The following is a 15,394-nucleotide window of genomic DNA, read 5'->3' as shown; positions in this document are numbered from 1 at the left end:
ACACAAAGCCCCCACCTGGAGCATTGTCCAGAATGTTGGCTGTAGAGACAAGCCAAGCTTCTGTCATTCTGAGGGAGGTGAAGGGTCTGTGGAGACCCCTAAGCCTATCTGGGAGAGCAGCCTCCACTCAGAATAATTCTGTTCATGGGCCAAGGCAAGAGCCTGCCCAGGGGCTGATGAGTATCTCTTTTATGCTTTTAATAAAAATGTAAAATTGGTGAAATATAGCATACATACAGAAGTATATGAAAACATAGCTGGTGTTTAAGGAACCACAGGTATAACACGTGTACATGCCACACAGGTCATGAAATAGGACATTTCATCACCCCAGGAGCACCCTGTGTGCTCAGACCCCATCCCCTACTTCTCTCTTCCATCCCCCAACCCCTGCCAAAGGCAACCATGATTCTGAATTTAATTTCATTTAATTTTTTAAAGATGGAGCCTTGCTCTATCACCCAGGCTAGAGTGCAGTGGTGTGATTATAGCTCACTGCAGCCTCCAACTCCTGGGCTCAAGTGATCCTTCTGCCACAGCCTCCCGAGTAGCTGGGACCAGTGTGTCTAATTTTTAAAAATTTTTTGTGGAGATGGGATCTTGCTATGTTGTCCCAGCTGGTCTTGAACTCCTGGATTGAAGTGATCCTCCAAACTTGGCCTTCCAAAGTGCTGGGATTATATGTGTGAGCCCCTGCACCCGGCCCCATCCTTTTTTTTTTTTTTTTGAGACAGATCTCACTTTGTTGCACAGGCTAGAGTGAGTGCCGTGCGTCAGCCCAGCTCACAGCAACCTCAATCTCCTGGGCTCAAGTGATCCTCCTGCCTCAGCCTCCCGAGTAGCTGGGACTACAGGCTTGCGCCACCGTGCCCGGCTAATTTTTTGTATATATATTTTTAGTTGGTCAATTAATTTCTTTCTGTTTTTAGTAGAGATGGGGTCTCGCTCAGGGTGGTTTTGAACTCCTGACCTTGAGCAATCCGCCCGCCACGGCCTCCCAGAGTGCTAGGATTACAGGCGTGAGCCACCACACCTGGCCTCATTCTTTTTATAGTATCTTTTATAGTATCTTTTTTTTTTTTTTTTTTTTGAGACAGAGTCTCACTTTGTTGCCCAGGCTAGAGTGAGTGCTGTGGCATTAGTCTAGCTCACAGCAACCTCAATCTCCTGGGCTCAAGCAATCCTACTGCCTCAGCCTCTCCAGTAGCTGGGACTACAGGCATGCACCACCCTGCCCGGCTAATTTTTTATATTTTTTATATATATTTTTAGTTGGTCAATTTCTTTCTATTTTTAGTGGAGACAGGGTCTCGCTCTTGCTCAGGCTGGTTTTGAACTCCTGACCTTGAGCAATCCACCCGCCTTGGCCTCCCAGAGTGCTAGGATTACAGGCGTGAGCCACCTCACCCGGCTATAGTATCATTTTATTTTGGCATATTATGGGGGTACAAATGTTAAAGTTACGTATATTGCCCTTACCCTCCTTCCCCCCTAAGGTCAGAGCTTCAAGCGTGTCCATCTCCCAGACGGTGCGCATCGCACTGATTATGTATGTATATACCCATCCCCTCCTCCCCCCTCCCACCTGCCCAACACCCGATAACTGTTATTCCTATATGTCCACTTAGGTGTTGATCAGTGAAACCAGTTTGCTGGTGAGTACATGTGGTGCTTATGTTTCCATTCTTGGGATACTTCACTTAGTAGAATGGGTTCCAGCTCTACCCAGGAAAATGCAAGAGGTGCTATATCACCATTGTTTCTTATAGCTGAATAGTACTCCATGGTATACATAGACCACATTTTATTAATCCACTCATGTATTGATGGGCACTTGGGTTGTTTCCACATCTTTGCAATTGTGAATTGTGCTGCTATAAACATTCAAGTGCAGGTGTCTTTTTTATAGAGTGTCTTTTGTTCTTTTGGGTAGATGCCTAGTAATGGGATTGCTGGATCCAATGGTAGATCTACTTGTATTGCTTTAAGGTATCTCCATATTGCTTTCTACAGAAGTTGAATTAGTTTGCTGTCCCACCAGCAATGTAGGAGTATTTCTATCTCTCCACATCCATGCCAACATTTATTGTTTTGGGACTTGTTAATAAAGGCCATTCTCACTGGAGATAAGTGATACCTCATTGTGGTTTTGATTTGTATTTCCCTGATGATTAGAGATGTTGAGCATTTTTTCATGTTTGCTGGCCATTATTCTATCTTCTTTTGGAATGTTTCTGTTCATGTCCTTTGCCCACTTTTTGATAGGGTTGTTTGATTTTTTTCTTGCTGGTTTTCCTGAGTTCTAAATAGATTCTAGTTATCAGCCCTTTATCGGATGTGTAGCTTGCGAAAATTTTCTCCCATTCTGTAGGTTGTCTGTCTGTTCTCATGACAGTTTTCTGACTGTGCAGAAGCTTTTAAATTTGATCAGGTCCCATTTATTTATTTTTGTTGATGCTGATTGCCTTTGGGGTCTTCTTCGTAAATTATTTGCCTAGGCCAACGTCTAGAAGAGTATTTCCAATGTTTTCCTCTAGAATTCTAATAGTTTCACACCTTAGGTTTAAGTCTGTTACCCAGCGTGAGTTGATTTTTGTGAGAGGTGAAAGGTGCGGATTCTGTTTCAGTCTTCTACATGTGGCTATCCAGTTTTCCCAGCACAATTTATTGAATAAGGATTCTTTTCCCTTCTACACCAATTCATCTGGGAAAAAAAAAAAAAAAAAAAAAAAAAAAAAGGATTCTTTTCCCCAGTGTATATTTTTGTCTGCTTTGTCAAAAATTAGATGGCTAATGAGGATGGTTTTATATCTGGGTTCCCTGTTCTGTTCCACTGGTCAATGTCCTGTTCTTGTGCCAGTCCCAAGCTGTTTTAATTACTATAGCCTTGTAATATATATAGTTTGAAGTCTGGTAAACTGGTAACTCCCATTTTGTTTTTATTGCCTAGGATTACTTTTGCTATACAGGTCTTCTATGGTTCCATATGAAGCGTAAAATTATTTTGTCTATATCTGCAAAAATGATGATGGTATTTTAATAGGGACTGCATTGACTCTGTAGATCACTTAGGGTAGTATAGACATTTTAACAATGTTGATTCTGCCAACCCACGAGCATGGTATGGTCTTCCACCTGTTTACGTCCTCTGCTATTTCCTTCCCAGTTTATAGTATCTTTTGATTAACAGGGGGTCTTAATTTTAATGTAGTTGAATATTTTTCTTTATGGTTGTGTTTTCTAATTCTTAAGAAATACTTCCTTCCCTATCTCAAGGTTGAAATGTATGCTATGTGTGAGATAGGAATCCAATTTCATTGATTTTTTATTTTTTTTTCTATTTTAAAGGGGAGTTAATACAGTTGTAGCATTGATTTTTTAAAATCGTATTTTTAAACATGAATAGCAACCAATTATTTAAAAAATGACTGGTTTTCCCACTGACTTAATTATGTTAGCTGGCTATAAATCAGGCATTCGTAGAAGTGCACTGTTTCTGAGAACTCCTGTCCATACTATTGATCAGTTTATCTATCCCAGCACCAATAAGGCACTGCCTTATTACTGTAGCTTTATAATAATTGTTGATATTTGCAAGGGCAAGACCCTCTGACCTTATTCTTAGCAGTGTCATCCTGCCTTTCTTCTAGTTCCCTCCCCAGAAGCAACCAAAATTTATTTTTCCAAAAATAATCTGAAATCACATAAGTTTATATGCCATCCTTCTTTCTGTATTTGTACAGTTCATCAGCAGAGTTTATTTAAAAAGTAAAGTCTCGGCCGGGCATGGTGGCTCACGCCTGTAATTCTAGCACTCTGGGAGGCCGAGGCGGGCGGATTGCTCGAGGTCAGGAGTTTGAAACCAGCCTGAGCAAGAGTGAGACCCCATCTCTACTATAAATAGAAAGAAATTAATTGGCCAACTAATATATGTAGAAAAAATTAGCCGGGCATGGTGGCCCATGCCTGTAGTCCCAGCTACTCGGGAGGCTGAGGCAGAAGGATCGCTTGAGCCCAGGAGTTTGAGGTTGCTGTGAGCTAGGCTGACGCCACGGCACTCACTCTAGCCTGGGTAACAAAGCGAGACTCTGTCTCAAAAAATAAAATAAATAAATAAAAGTAAAGTGTCAGTTTTCAATGAAAGTTGTTTTAACAAATTGATTGATAAATATCAAAGAAATTTAAACGTTAAACGTTGTACTTTTTAAATCCCAAATCAAAGTATTTTGATTTACAAGGTAGTTTCCAAACTTACAAAATACTACTAAAATTTCCACTAATTTTGCTGGAAAAATAACCAATTTGAACTTTGCAGACACTCACTAGCTGACTACTGGACATGTTTTTATCTCTTCTTACCACATGGACTTACACGTTCGAAGTAAGATTGCTTTCCAAAACAGGGACATCTGAGGCATGCTAATATCACCATTTCAGAAACAGAGCAACAGAAGTAATATATTTAGTATATTTTTATAATATTGATTGTATTTGGGATTGGAATGTATAATTTTATCCTATTATGTCATTTTAGGTTTTTTTCTTTGGTTGTCTTTGCCTGTTTCTGTTCCTTAGTAGTTATCCTAGGAATGGCAACAAGCTCGCCCACGTCCACACTGGAAGTTAATCAAGGTCTTTACTGTCCTCTTGGAAGACAGAAGCCCTCAGATCACTTAAACTGTTTATACCTATCCCTGTCTGGAGTTTTCTTTGGTGGGTCTACTGGTGAAGAATTCTTAGTTTTTGTTTGAAAATATCTTTATTTCACCCTGATTCCTTAAATACTATTTTTCCCCAGGTTGCCATTCATTTCTTTCAGCACGTGAAGCTGTCACCCCACTGTTCTCAGGCTTCCATTGTTCATGTTGTGGAGTCAGCATTAGTCTGTCAATCCTTTGAAGGGTAATGCCTTTTTTTAAGCTCCTATTTAAGATTTCCATTGGTTTTCACAGTTCACTATACTATGTCTTGGCTTGGATTTCTTTTTTTTTTTTATCCTATTTCAACTTGTTAGGATTCTTGCATCTGTGGATTGTTGTCTTTTATCAGTTCTGAAAATTCTTAGCCATTATCCCTTCAAATAGTACCTCTCTCACACTCTCTTGTCTTCTGAATGACAGTGGAATGTAATAATATATTTGACTTTATCACTTTCTCAGCCCATCTTCTAGTTGTCTTAACCTTTTTTCCGTATTTCCCAGCTTTTTACTTTCTGTTGCATTTTAGTTAATTTCCTCTCATCTACAATTTCATTCATTGTTTTGCTATGTCAACTCTGAGTCCACATCCATCCATCAAGGTTTTTTTTTTTTTTTTTGAGACAGAGTCTCACCGTGTTGCCTGGGTTAGAGTGCTGTGGCATCAGCCTAGCTCACAGCAACCTCAAACTCCTGGGCTCAAGTGATCCTCCTGCCTCAGCCTCCCGAGTAGCGGGGACTACAGGCATGTGCCACCATGCCCGGCTCATTTTTTGTATATATTTTTGGTTGGTCATTTAATTTCTTTCTATTTTCAGTAGAGACAGGGTCTCGCTCAGGCTGGTTTTGAACTCCTGACCTTGAGCAATCCTCCTGCCTCGGCCTCCTCAGAGTGCTAGGATTACAGGCCTGAGCCACCGCTTCCAGCCTCCATCAGGCTTTTACTTTTGGTGATTGTACTTTTCTCACTTTCCTGTTTTTTATGACCTTGACAGTTTTGAGGAGTGCTGGTCAGAGCTGTATCTTTTGGGATTTGTCAGGTGTTTTCCAGATGATTAGACTAAGGTGATGTGCTTTGGGAGAAAGACCACAGCGGTAAAATGCCATTTTCAACACTTCAAATCAAGATGACATCACCCGGCTGAGGTGGTGTTTGTTAACCTCGGGGCGCCTGGTGAAGTGGTGTCTGTCAGGTGTGTCCACCGTCTGCTGCGGGTGCTCTCGGTTAGGAAGTCACCACACGCAGTCCTCGAGGAGGGGGAGCATCACTCGCCGTAAGGGCAGAGCATCTACAGAAATGACTTGGAGTTCTCTGGTACAGATTTCTCGTCACTCCCATTTATTCATGTAACTATTTATAATCAATATGGACTCATAGATATTTATTTTTATACTTTTGGATTATAACCCAATACTACTTTATTTTGATGCTCAAATTGTTCCAGCTTTGGCTGTCTGGAGCTTTTTCAGTTGGTTCCCGTGTCTCTTTGACAGTAACCCCAGCTTTGATCGTTTTTGAGCACTTCCTCACTTTCTGGCACTACGATATTCTCCAGGCATGTGCTATGTGTTTTCTGCCCCAACCCTGGATCAGCCATTTCTTCAAGAAGCCCTGAATCCTTTTATTGGACGTGGTGTTAGAAACCTAAAACCAGGAGCTAAGTGTGCTTGTCGCCTTCTCAGCTGATGGTGCAATGAAGTATGTGTGCACATCACTGTCAGTATTTCTGTGTGGAACCCTCTGGATCAATAGGAAGCTAACATGAGTTCATCCTGGTGTCTCCAACTCAAGTTCATTACCACATGGATTGGTCTTGCCTCCTCCTTTCTCTGTAACCCCGACTCCCACCACCTGCTGTCGATATCCCAGTAGTTATTCTTAGTAACCATCTTTGCTATAATAGAAACTGTGAACTTCCTTGTTTGTAACATGAATGGTAGACTATCATACAGACTGTTGTGCGTGTGACTATTTCTCTGGGCAGACACGTATATTTGGCATCATTCTTGCTGGCACACGTCTACCTTGTCCTTTTTGAGGGCTGGACAATGTTCCGTGGTTCTCTAGTTTATTCATCACCTTGCTTATTAATGAGCATCCAGCTCATTTCCAATATTTTGCTACAACAGCACAGCAGGGATTATACTTGTTTTGTGAACATATGGGAGGATTTCATGAAAGTGAAGTGCTTGATCAGAAAGTGAAGACAATTCATAATCTGATACTGTTAAATTGCCCTTTGGAGAGTGAGCCCCCCATCTCCTCACCCTCAGCATTTCCGTACCTATTTCCCAATGCCGCCTGCAAAGGAGAGACTGATCAATCTTTTTCACTGCAAATGAGATGTGAAGGAAATTCACTTTGTCATATCCAACACAAACATACACTTTACAACCCCCCACTGCTAAATTTGACTGGCTTAAAAAAAAAAAAAAACACATACTTTGACTTTAGAGAGGTATATTCTATTCAGAAATTTTACATTTTTATGTAGTCAATTTGTCACTCCTCTTCCAGGATTTTGTGTCATGTTTAGAAAGGCCTTTCATCTTCTATGTTTTCTTTTAGTACTTCTGTAGTGTACTTAATCTGACATGCAAACAAGCATGACCACTTGTATGCATACCACCCAAGCATCCTGGGTAGGCAGAGCCCTGCCCACCCTTCCTCATCTCACCCCCTTTCTCTCAAGGAACTAACCACTTTCTGATTCGGGATTTCTCTTCCTGTTATTTGCAAATTTTTGTTATTGATCTGTTACTAGTCCATGTTCATTTCCGTTCTGGTGCATGCACCTTCTCAGCAGCCTGGCTTGGCCCATAGGCCATATTTAGAGACTATTGTATGGTGGTGGTGTGCATATTTGAAACACAGCATGCAGATGTTCTGTCCCTGCACTTAGCTTCACTGTTCAGGGAGATTTATCTAGGCCGAAGCCTGTAGTTATAGTTTATTTTCATAGCTGTCGAGTATGATTTGAATATGCCTCAATGTATTTATCCATTTTCCTGCTGCTGTTACTGGTACATTGTTTCACTTTTCTCTTATGAACACTCTGGTGTGGCTCTTCTGTACACGTCCGAGTGTCTGGATGATCTACGAGTGGACCAGAAGGATGGGTGTGGAGACCATCTCGTTGTTCCAAGCACTTGCCTCCCATGTAGGGAGGATGTGCCCTCCACGTATTTGGCATCAGGAGACCCATTTTTTTGGTCAGTTGACAGGCATGAAATGGTATCTTGTGATTTTAATTTGTCACCAAGGGTTGAGCATCTTTTCACATTTATAAACCATTCAGGTTTTCTCCTGTTTATATCATTTAACTGCTGTTCTTTTGGGAGTGTAGTTTCATTTTTCAAATCTTTTGAATTGTTTGCAATTTATTGGGTGTAAGGGATACAAGCTCTATTTTTTCAAGATGACCACCCACGTAAGAAGCCAACTTTCACTTGCCAAGGTGAAACACCACCCTTCAAATTATGCATTTAATTACTATAGCTTTCTGGGAGTTTTGGTATTTAATTATCAAACCAGAGTAATTGGATATCCATCATCTCAAATATTTGTCTTTTGTGTTGGGAACATTACAATTCTTCTAGCTATTTGGAAACATAAATTATTAACTGTAATTTCCCTATTATAGTATCAAATACTTTATAACATATTTCTTCTAACTGTATGCTTGTACCCATAATTACTATAGTTTTGTGTGTCACTAAGAGCTTGGTGCACTCCATCACTTTGTTCCTCTCATTATTAGAATCAACCTGCCTGATTAAAACCATGATTGGCATTTCCATGTACCAGTAAGAATTACAGATCATCCACATTAAGATAGGAAAATTTCCTATCTAAGAATAAGATGTTTCCATCGATTAGATATGACCCTTCGTTGCTTTTTTTTCATTCCATTTTTTCTTTGATTACATTGACTCATGTATCCAGAAGTGTTAGGTAGTGGGCAATAATGGACTTTGAGTGTAATTCTGAAGTGTCTTTTTTTTTTTTTTTTTTTTTTTTTGAGACAGAGTCTCACTTTGTTGCCTAGGCTAGAGTGAGTGCCGTGGCGTCAGCCTAGCTCACAGCAACCTCAGACTCCTGGGCTCAAGCGATCCTTCTGTCTCAGCCTCCCAAGTAGCTGGGACTACAGGCATGCGCCACCATGCCCGGCTAATTTTTTCTATATATATTAGTTGGCCAATTAGTTTCTTTCTATTTATAGTAGAGACGGGGTCTCGCTCTTGCTCAGGCTGGTTTTGAACTCCCGACCTCGAGCAATCCGCCCGCCTCGGCCTCCCAGAGAGCTAGGATTACAGGCGTGAGCCACCGCGCCCGGCCTGAAGTGTCTTAACACTTCTAGTTTACTTTTTTTTTTTTTTTTTTTGAGACAGAGTCTTGCTTTGTTGCCCAGGCTAGAGTGAGTGCCATGGCGTCAGCCTAGCTCACAGCAACCTCAAACTCCTGGGCTCAAGCAATCCTCCTGCCTCGGCCTCCCGAGTAGCTGGGACTACAGGCATGCGCCACCATGCCCGGCTAATTTTTTCTATATATATTAGTTGGCCAATTGATTTGTTTCTATTTATAGTAGAGACGGGGTCTCGCTCTTGCTCAGGGTGGTTTTGAACTCCTGACCTTGAGCAATCCGCCCGCCTCGGCCTCCCAGAGTGCTAGGATTACAGGCGTGAGCCACCGCGCCCGGCCTAGTTTACTTTTAAGTTTGTTCTGATAACTGAGAATTTCAGTATACTTTTTTCTTTTTAAGAATAGATGCTGGCCGGGCGCGGTGGCTCGTGCCTATAATCCTAGCACTTTGGGAGGCCAAGGCAGGCGGATTGCTCAAGGTCAGGAGTTCAAAACTAGCCTGAGTGAGACCCTGTCTCTACTATAAAAATAGACAGAAATTAATTGGCCAACTAATATACATATATAGAGAAAAATTAGCCGGCCATGGTGGCGCATGCCTGTAGTCCCAGCTACTCGGGAGGCTGAGGCAGAAGGATCCCTTGAGCCCAGGAGATTGAGGTTGCTGTGAGCTAGGCTGCCACCACGGCACTCATTCTAGTCTGGGCAAGAAAGCCTCTGTCTCAAAAAAACAAACAACAACAACAAAAAGAATAGATGTTAAATTTTATCAAGTTTTACTACATCAGTAGGGTTGATAGGACTCGTAGTGTTTTTGTTAGACTTATAGAATCATCCAATTCTTGCATCCTGATTATTTTTTGAATTCCATAAGGTGGTTCTTACATTACTATAAAAAAAATTGAGACAAGCCCAACTGCGAACCCATCTCCAGAAAATAAGCACTGAATGTCCAGCAAGGGGATGAATGCTAGTAGCTGTTTCAGTTACATTTCACTCTCTCTTCTACATCTGTCAACAGGATATGCAGGATTTTACATTTTGCATCTGAACACTATTAGAAGCATCTCTCCATTGCTACAATCTCCAAAATTTTTCAGGCTGCCGACAACTCTGGGTGGAGCCTCAGCTTTCTTGATTGTGGTGACAAGTTAGGCCTTGTGTTTGTTTCTCCGAAGACCCCACTGGTGATACACACTTAGCTTTCCTGTCATTGAAGGGCAAGGAGCCAGGCAGGGCTCTTACAGATCGTGTTTTCCCATAGGCAGCACTTCTACCAGTCTGTTCCCCTATGCACAAAGTCATGTCCAAAAAGTTTCCACCCCCTTGTACCCACGAGAGCCACTCTGCTCAGACGGAGCCCTCCCTGCCTCCCGGCAGAGGTACAGGCACGAGGCTGGAGGCCCTTGGTACCCACCACTCACCCTCCCACAGAACAGTCACCACCGCACTGAGAATTTATCGTAGAATAGATTTATTTACCTGAAACCATGTCTGTGCAACACTTATTGTTACCAGCACAGAAAGAAACAAACTGATCTCTATTTACAGTCTAAAGTCAAACATGCGTTGATAAATTGACATTGAGCATTTTATTAAGATAAATGCATCACAATATTTGTATTGCACCAACATCTGTCTACTGCTTTTGCTTTCATTAAATAAGTTACAATTAATACAGTGCGAAATAGCTGTCTGCACTCTAAAAAAATAACCAAAGTTATGAACTGGAGGCCTACATTTAACCATTCAACACCTGTAGTGTTTTTAATGAATTTATAAATAAGCAAACTGTACAGGGCCAATTAAAAAGTAGCATGTTTCAATGTTACTGTAGAGAAATTGGCTACTTACAACTGAAAGCATGCATTACAACTGAATATTGTACATTTACATAAGCTGTGATGTTTTTGCACAGAGAAATGTGGTGACTTGGCTGATGGCTTCTAAGTTCATGGATAAGGTTTTAGAACCTTATTCTTGCAGCAAAGAAACCAAACTTCTCTGGAGAGGCTTTCTGATTCCTTAAGCTAAATTGTACATTTGTAATATTTTGATTTAAAAGCTAAAAACCCCATTGGTAATACACATTTCCTCCACATAACACACAATGAGTTGGGAACTTTTTTTCTACTTTTCTCCCCCCCCCCAACATCAATCATGCAGAGGGTTGGTAGATGTGTTGCTAAAAACGCACATGCACGCAACCGAATACCCTTACATTTCTGCAAAATGGTTTAGGAAGTGGTTACTCCAGTATTGCTGAAAAGGAAAGAGAGAGGAAATCAGCTTCATGAAATATAGGAGGAAATGTTAGATTAACTATTTAAGATGAAGATCAACAGTGACAGTTGAAAAGGAATATTCAGCTTGATTTCAAGACCAGCATTTCTGATTAACTGTCCCTGAGGTGCCGCCCACACAGGGTTGCATCTAGAAGCACTGACTGACACAGACCCCTCGCGCCATCTGGCTCCACAGCAAAGGCTCTGGGGAAAAATCCACGAGGCAGACACTTAACATCGTTGCAGGTGCTAGAGCAGTGAGACAAGCAGGACAAGCTCTTGGTTAGCGGTGCGGAGGGTGAGGCTGACGGCGGAGTGAGCAGCACAGCAGTGGCGCAGCTGGCCTCTGGGCCAAGGCCCCGCTCCATCCACCCAGTCCTGGTGGCTCATTGCCACTTCCCTCGGTAAAGAAGGCCGAGGACCACCTTTCTAGGTTACTGTAGGGAGGTTGTTTGAACAGAACTCGGTGGTTACAGTCGAGGGCAGCCACTGACCTAGCTCATGGGCACTGCAGACTGTGGGCGCTGGCTCTAGGCTCTGGCTAGGTGGTTGGCAGACACTGAGCTAACGCTGTGGTCTCGGTGTTCCTGAGGTCTGGGCACCTCACTCACTGGGCTAAAGCCCCAGTCAGAGGGTGACGTGGCAGCTGTTGTGAGGGAGGCTGGTTGGTTGCCCTGCCTGCCTGGGAGCTCACTGAGTTCTTAGGACTGTTCCCTCCAGAAGAGATTGCCTGCGTTTTACAGAGCCGCTGCAGTGGTGTCCCAGTTAGGGCATGTGTGAGAATTGCAGGTCTTCTGGGAAAAGGACAAAGCTCAAAGAGGCAGGGAAGGCATTGGGTAGCAAAAAGTGACAAGTAGCTCATAAGTTACCTGCCCATCAGGTAAGAACTGGAAGCTGAGTCTTAGGCAAGAGCTGCCTGACAAGCAGGTGCATGGTGGGGCTGAAGCCAACCCCGCCCTCTCCATTTACCATGTCCCCTCGTAAGGGGGGTGGGTGAGGGCAGGGCTGAGCATTTGGCCCTCACTGCAGCGTGGAGGCCTAAGGACAGAGATGTGCCCAACACCATGGCGCTAGACTTGGTCTTTGTGGGTTGACTCACCCGAGGAGTAGATTTTGAAATGTTTTTGACCAGCAAAGCCCATGTGGAATGGACCGGGTGGCCCTGCTAAAGCCAGCAGTGGGCCTAACCTGCTCTGAGCTGTTTGGGCGAAAGGAAGCAGGTGGTTAAACGCTCTCTCTGGGCTGGAGGGGAATGAAGCTGAGAACCCACAAGGCAACAGCCAGCCCAGGGCCATTTGGAGTCAGGTGTGTCTCCTCCTGCAACCCTCCTTACTATTCAACTTTCTTTGTAAAAGCTGCTAAGTCAAGGAACTGAGTCAGGAAAAGCTAGCTGGTTAGTTTTGTTTCCAGCGAATAGCATACCACCTGACAAGCTTAGACAGCCTACTTCAGTCTGCGGCTCAGACACATTCCTTGCATTTGATCCACTCAACCCACTTCTTTTCATACGTATGATGGCAAAACCCAACCCTGCCCCAACATTCTCTGTTAGGCAACCTGGCCTCCCTTCCTGAGAACTCCTCCCCAAAAGCAGCTAGAGGTGGCATAGCGAGCCCAACCAGGATTGTGCTTTTAGAGTCAGTCTCTATGCTCTTCTCTTCTAGCCCCTTAAATTTGGACCTCTGAACTTGACAGCACCTTGTCCTGTTTGACACCCTTAACTTCTCCCCAAACTCCAAGCATCTGCATCGTACCGCCAGGCTGCCCCAGCACCCAGAGCCTGCGCAGCTGCTTCAGCACAGTCAGGGCCTCACGGGAAGGGCTGGTGCTGCTGCACAGGCCGCCTCATCTGGCCGGCAGTTTTGGGCTAAGCCAAGCCATGCCCCAGTAACTGTGCTTTGACATGCCCTGGAGAGCTAAGTCTTATCCACTGAGGATATGACCCAGAAAAGGTGGGGAAGGTGGCCTATTAAGAGGAACCTACTGATGCCCAAGTTTACTAGTTCAGTTAGTTGCTAGCTTTCCCTAGATGTTTGCTTTTTCAAGAACAAAGCAAAGTTCTGGGATGATTCCTTGCAGCTAACAAAGATCAAAAGCCCCCTCCCATGTTTTTACGAATCCTCATTTCAGCACTAGAGGCAGCATAGCTCTGGCCAAAACAGAATGAGGCTTTTACCCTGAGGCCATTTTTCTGGCTCAGCCCACCCTGACATCTTGCTGAGCCATTGTCAGGCAGGGCGTGGAAATCTATGGGAGTCACACTTCCAGGTAGCTAATGCCACTCCGAGAGCCAACACAGGCACCATGGGTACCTGTACTGCTCATGGGCGTCACAGAACACAGCAGTCTGACACAAGGGGGCTTATTCATTAATGACACAGTTATCACATTTGGTGGCAGTCACCTTTAGGCTAAAGCATCCAAATCCCAAGGAAGAAATACTCACATTAGTTGATGGATGTTGGAAGGCATTGGAGGAAAACACCAGAGTTAGGACTGTTAATGACTTATATACTGTTGGTAAGACTGATCTCGAACATGCGCAAAGATGGTGGTGGTTAGTGCCACATTCAAATAAAAATAGTTCTATACAATATGTTCATTTGGTCATGTGCTATTTACAGATTTTACAAAACACACGCACATACACACACACACACACACACTTGCCCTTATGTTTGTTCTCTACACTAGGCAGAACAGGCCAGCAGAAACTAGCATAAAATGTATACCACAGATGACAATTAGTGCCTATACATTAAAAAATATAATTCCTACAACTACCTAATGCAGCAGAACAGGATCCTTCTTCCCCTCAAGCACAGTAAAACTCAAGTTCTAAGCTAAGAACTTAATAGAAAGCTGGACATACCTATTAGATCAAGGCAAGCCACTTAAGAGTTAAAAACAAGACCGTTATTTTTCTCTGTCCACTTAAAATGTTTTATTTTACTTTTTATACTAGATTGTAAGTGCCACTGAAATAGGCAATGTTGGCGCAAAACAATGTCTGTTACAATAAAATACATTAGACATTTAAATAAATAACCTTAAAAACTATGTGAAGGGACATAAACCCAGTCGATCGAATCTGGAACAATGTTTTCTGCACAAGCGAGAACAGGCATACCTCTTATTAAAACGACTGATGTAAACAGGACCATCAAAATCCTACAGAAGAAGCCGAGTGGGGCTGGGGATGTGGGGGGGGGGGGGTGAACAGAGGGCTGGGGGAAGGGGGTGAGGGAAGTGGCAAACCAAAAAATACTGACTGAGGTAGCAGGACTCTGCTCAGTGCAGAAAAATTGGCTTAATGAATAAAAATTAGACTGTGATATCAAATTAAATCCAGATTATCATGCAAAAGACACAATACATGCTATTTAGTTTTAGAAAAAACCACACACATTCATTTCCTAAAATCTGCTGCCAATTAATTTGCTGACAATGTCTGCTGGCTCAACTATTTTTTTATACAAGGATGAGTATTAAACAGAACACTGTACATGCTTTTTCATCTACAAAAAAATATTTGCATAAAATAGTGTTAGTTCTCTGTACATGTCAATGGACACTTTAATTATGTGTATAAAAAAGGAAAATCTCGCCCCACTGGAGTCAGAAAAAGCAAAACAAAATCTAGAGTATGAAACCTCCGTCACCAGCCAATATGTTCATGTGAAAATTCAGCAGAAATAGACAGTTGCTTTAAACAATAAAAAATTAATTGATTAAGTTAAACATCTTCTTTATGGAAAACTGTCAGTCAAGACCAGAACATATCACTAAAGTTAGTGTCTGTGCTATAGACCCAGACCACCAGGGGCATTATGAGCAGCACAAACGGCCAAGAAATCCCATCGGTGCATGCCGAGAGCGAGCAGGATTTGGTGGCGGGACGCACACACTCTTTACCGGGTTCCAGGTAGTTGCGGGCCACAAACTTGAGCGTCTCGTCCATGAGAATCACAGGCAAGGAGATTTTCAGCACCATCAGCCACTGGGTCACATTCAGCGGTGTGATCTGGAAGATGAGCTGAAACACAAAG

The 15,394-nt window shown here is 42.8% G+C and overlaps 1 protein-coding gene across 3 annotated transcripts in view; it reads right to left on the bottom strand.

Moving 5' to 3' along the window:
• Positions 1 to 911: 911 nt before the first annotated feature.
• The window catches only part of ATP2A2 (ATPase sarcoplasmic/endoplasmic reticulum Ca2+ transporting 2), a 66,922-nt gene continuing 52,439 nt past the window's right edge, over positions 912 to 15,394 (bottom strand). Inside the window, exons 20-21 of one of the 3 annotated variants that reach the window (XR_001158432.2) lie at positions 13,792 to 15,381; positions 912 to 11,322 (exon numbers count right to left, since the gene is read on the bottom strand). Coding sequence is in view for 2 of the 3 variants with exons in the window: in XM_075996542.1 (XP_075852657.1) it covers positions 15,112 to 15,381 (270 nt within the window). In the remaining variant the exon portion in view is untranslated. Of the gene's footprint in view, positions 15,382 to 15,394 lie in introns of all 3 variants that reach the window. The other 2 variants (XM_012782315.2, XM_075996542.1) reach the window with 2 other exon arrangements.

Source organism: Microcebus murinus, chromosome 22 (genome assembly GCF_040939455.1).
Source record: "Microcebus murinus isolate Inina chromosome 22, M.murinus_Inina_mat1.0, whole genome shotgun sequence".
Classification (NCBI taxonomy): Eukaryota; Metazoa; Chordata; class Mammalia; order Primates; family Cheirogaleidae; genus Microcebus; species Microcebus murinus.
This window is presented reverse-complemented; position numbering and strand designations above follow the sequence as displayed.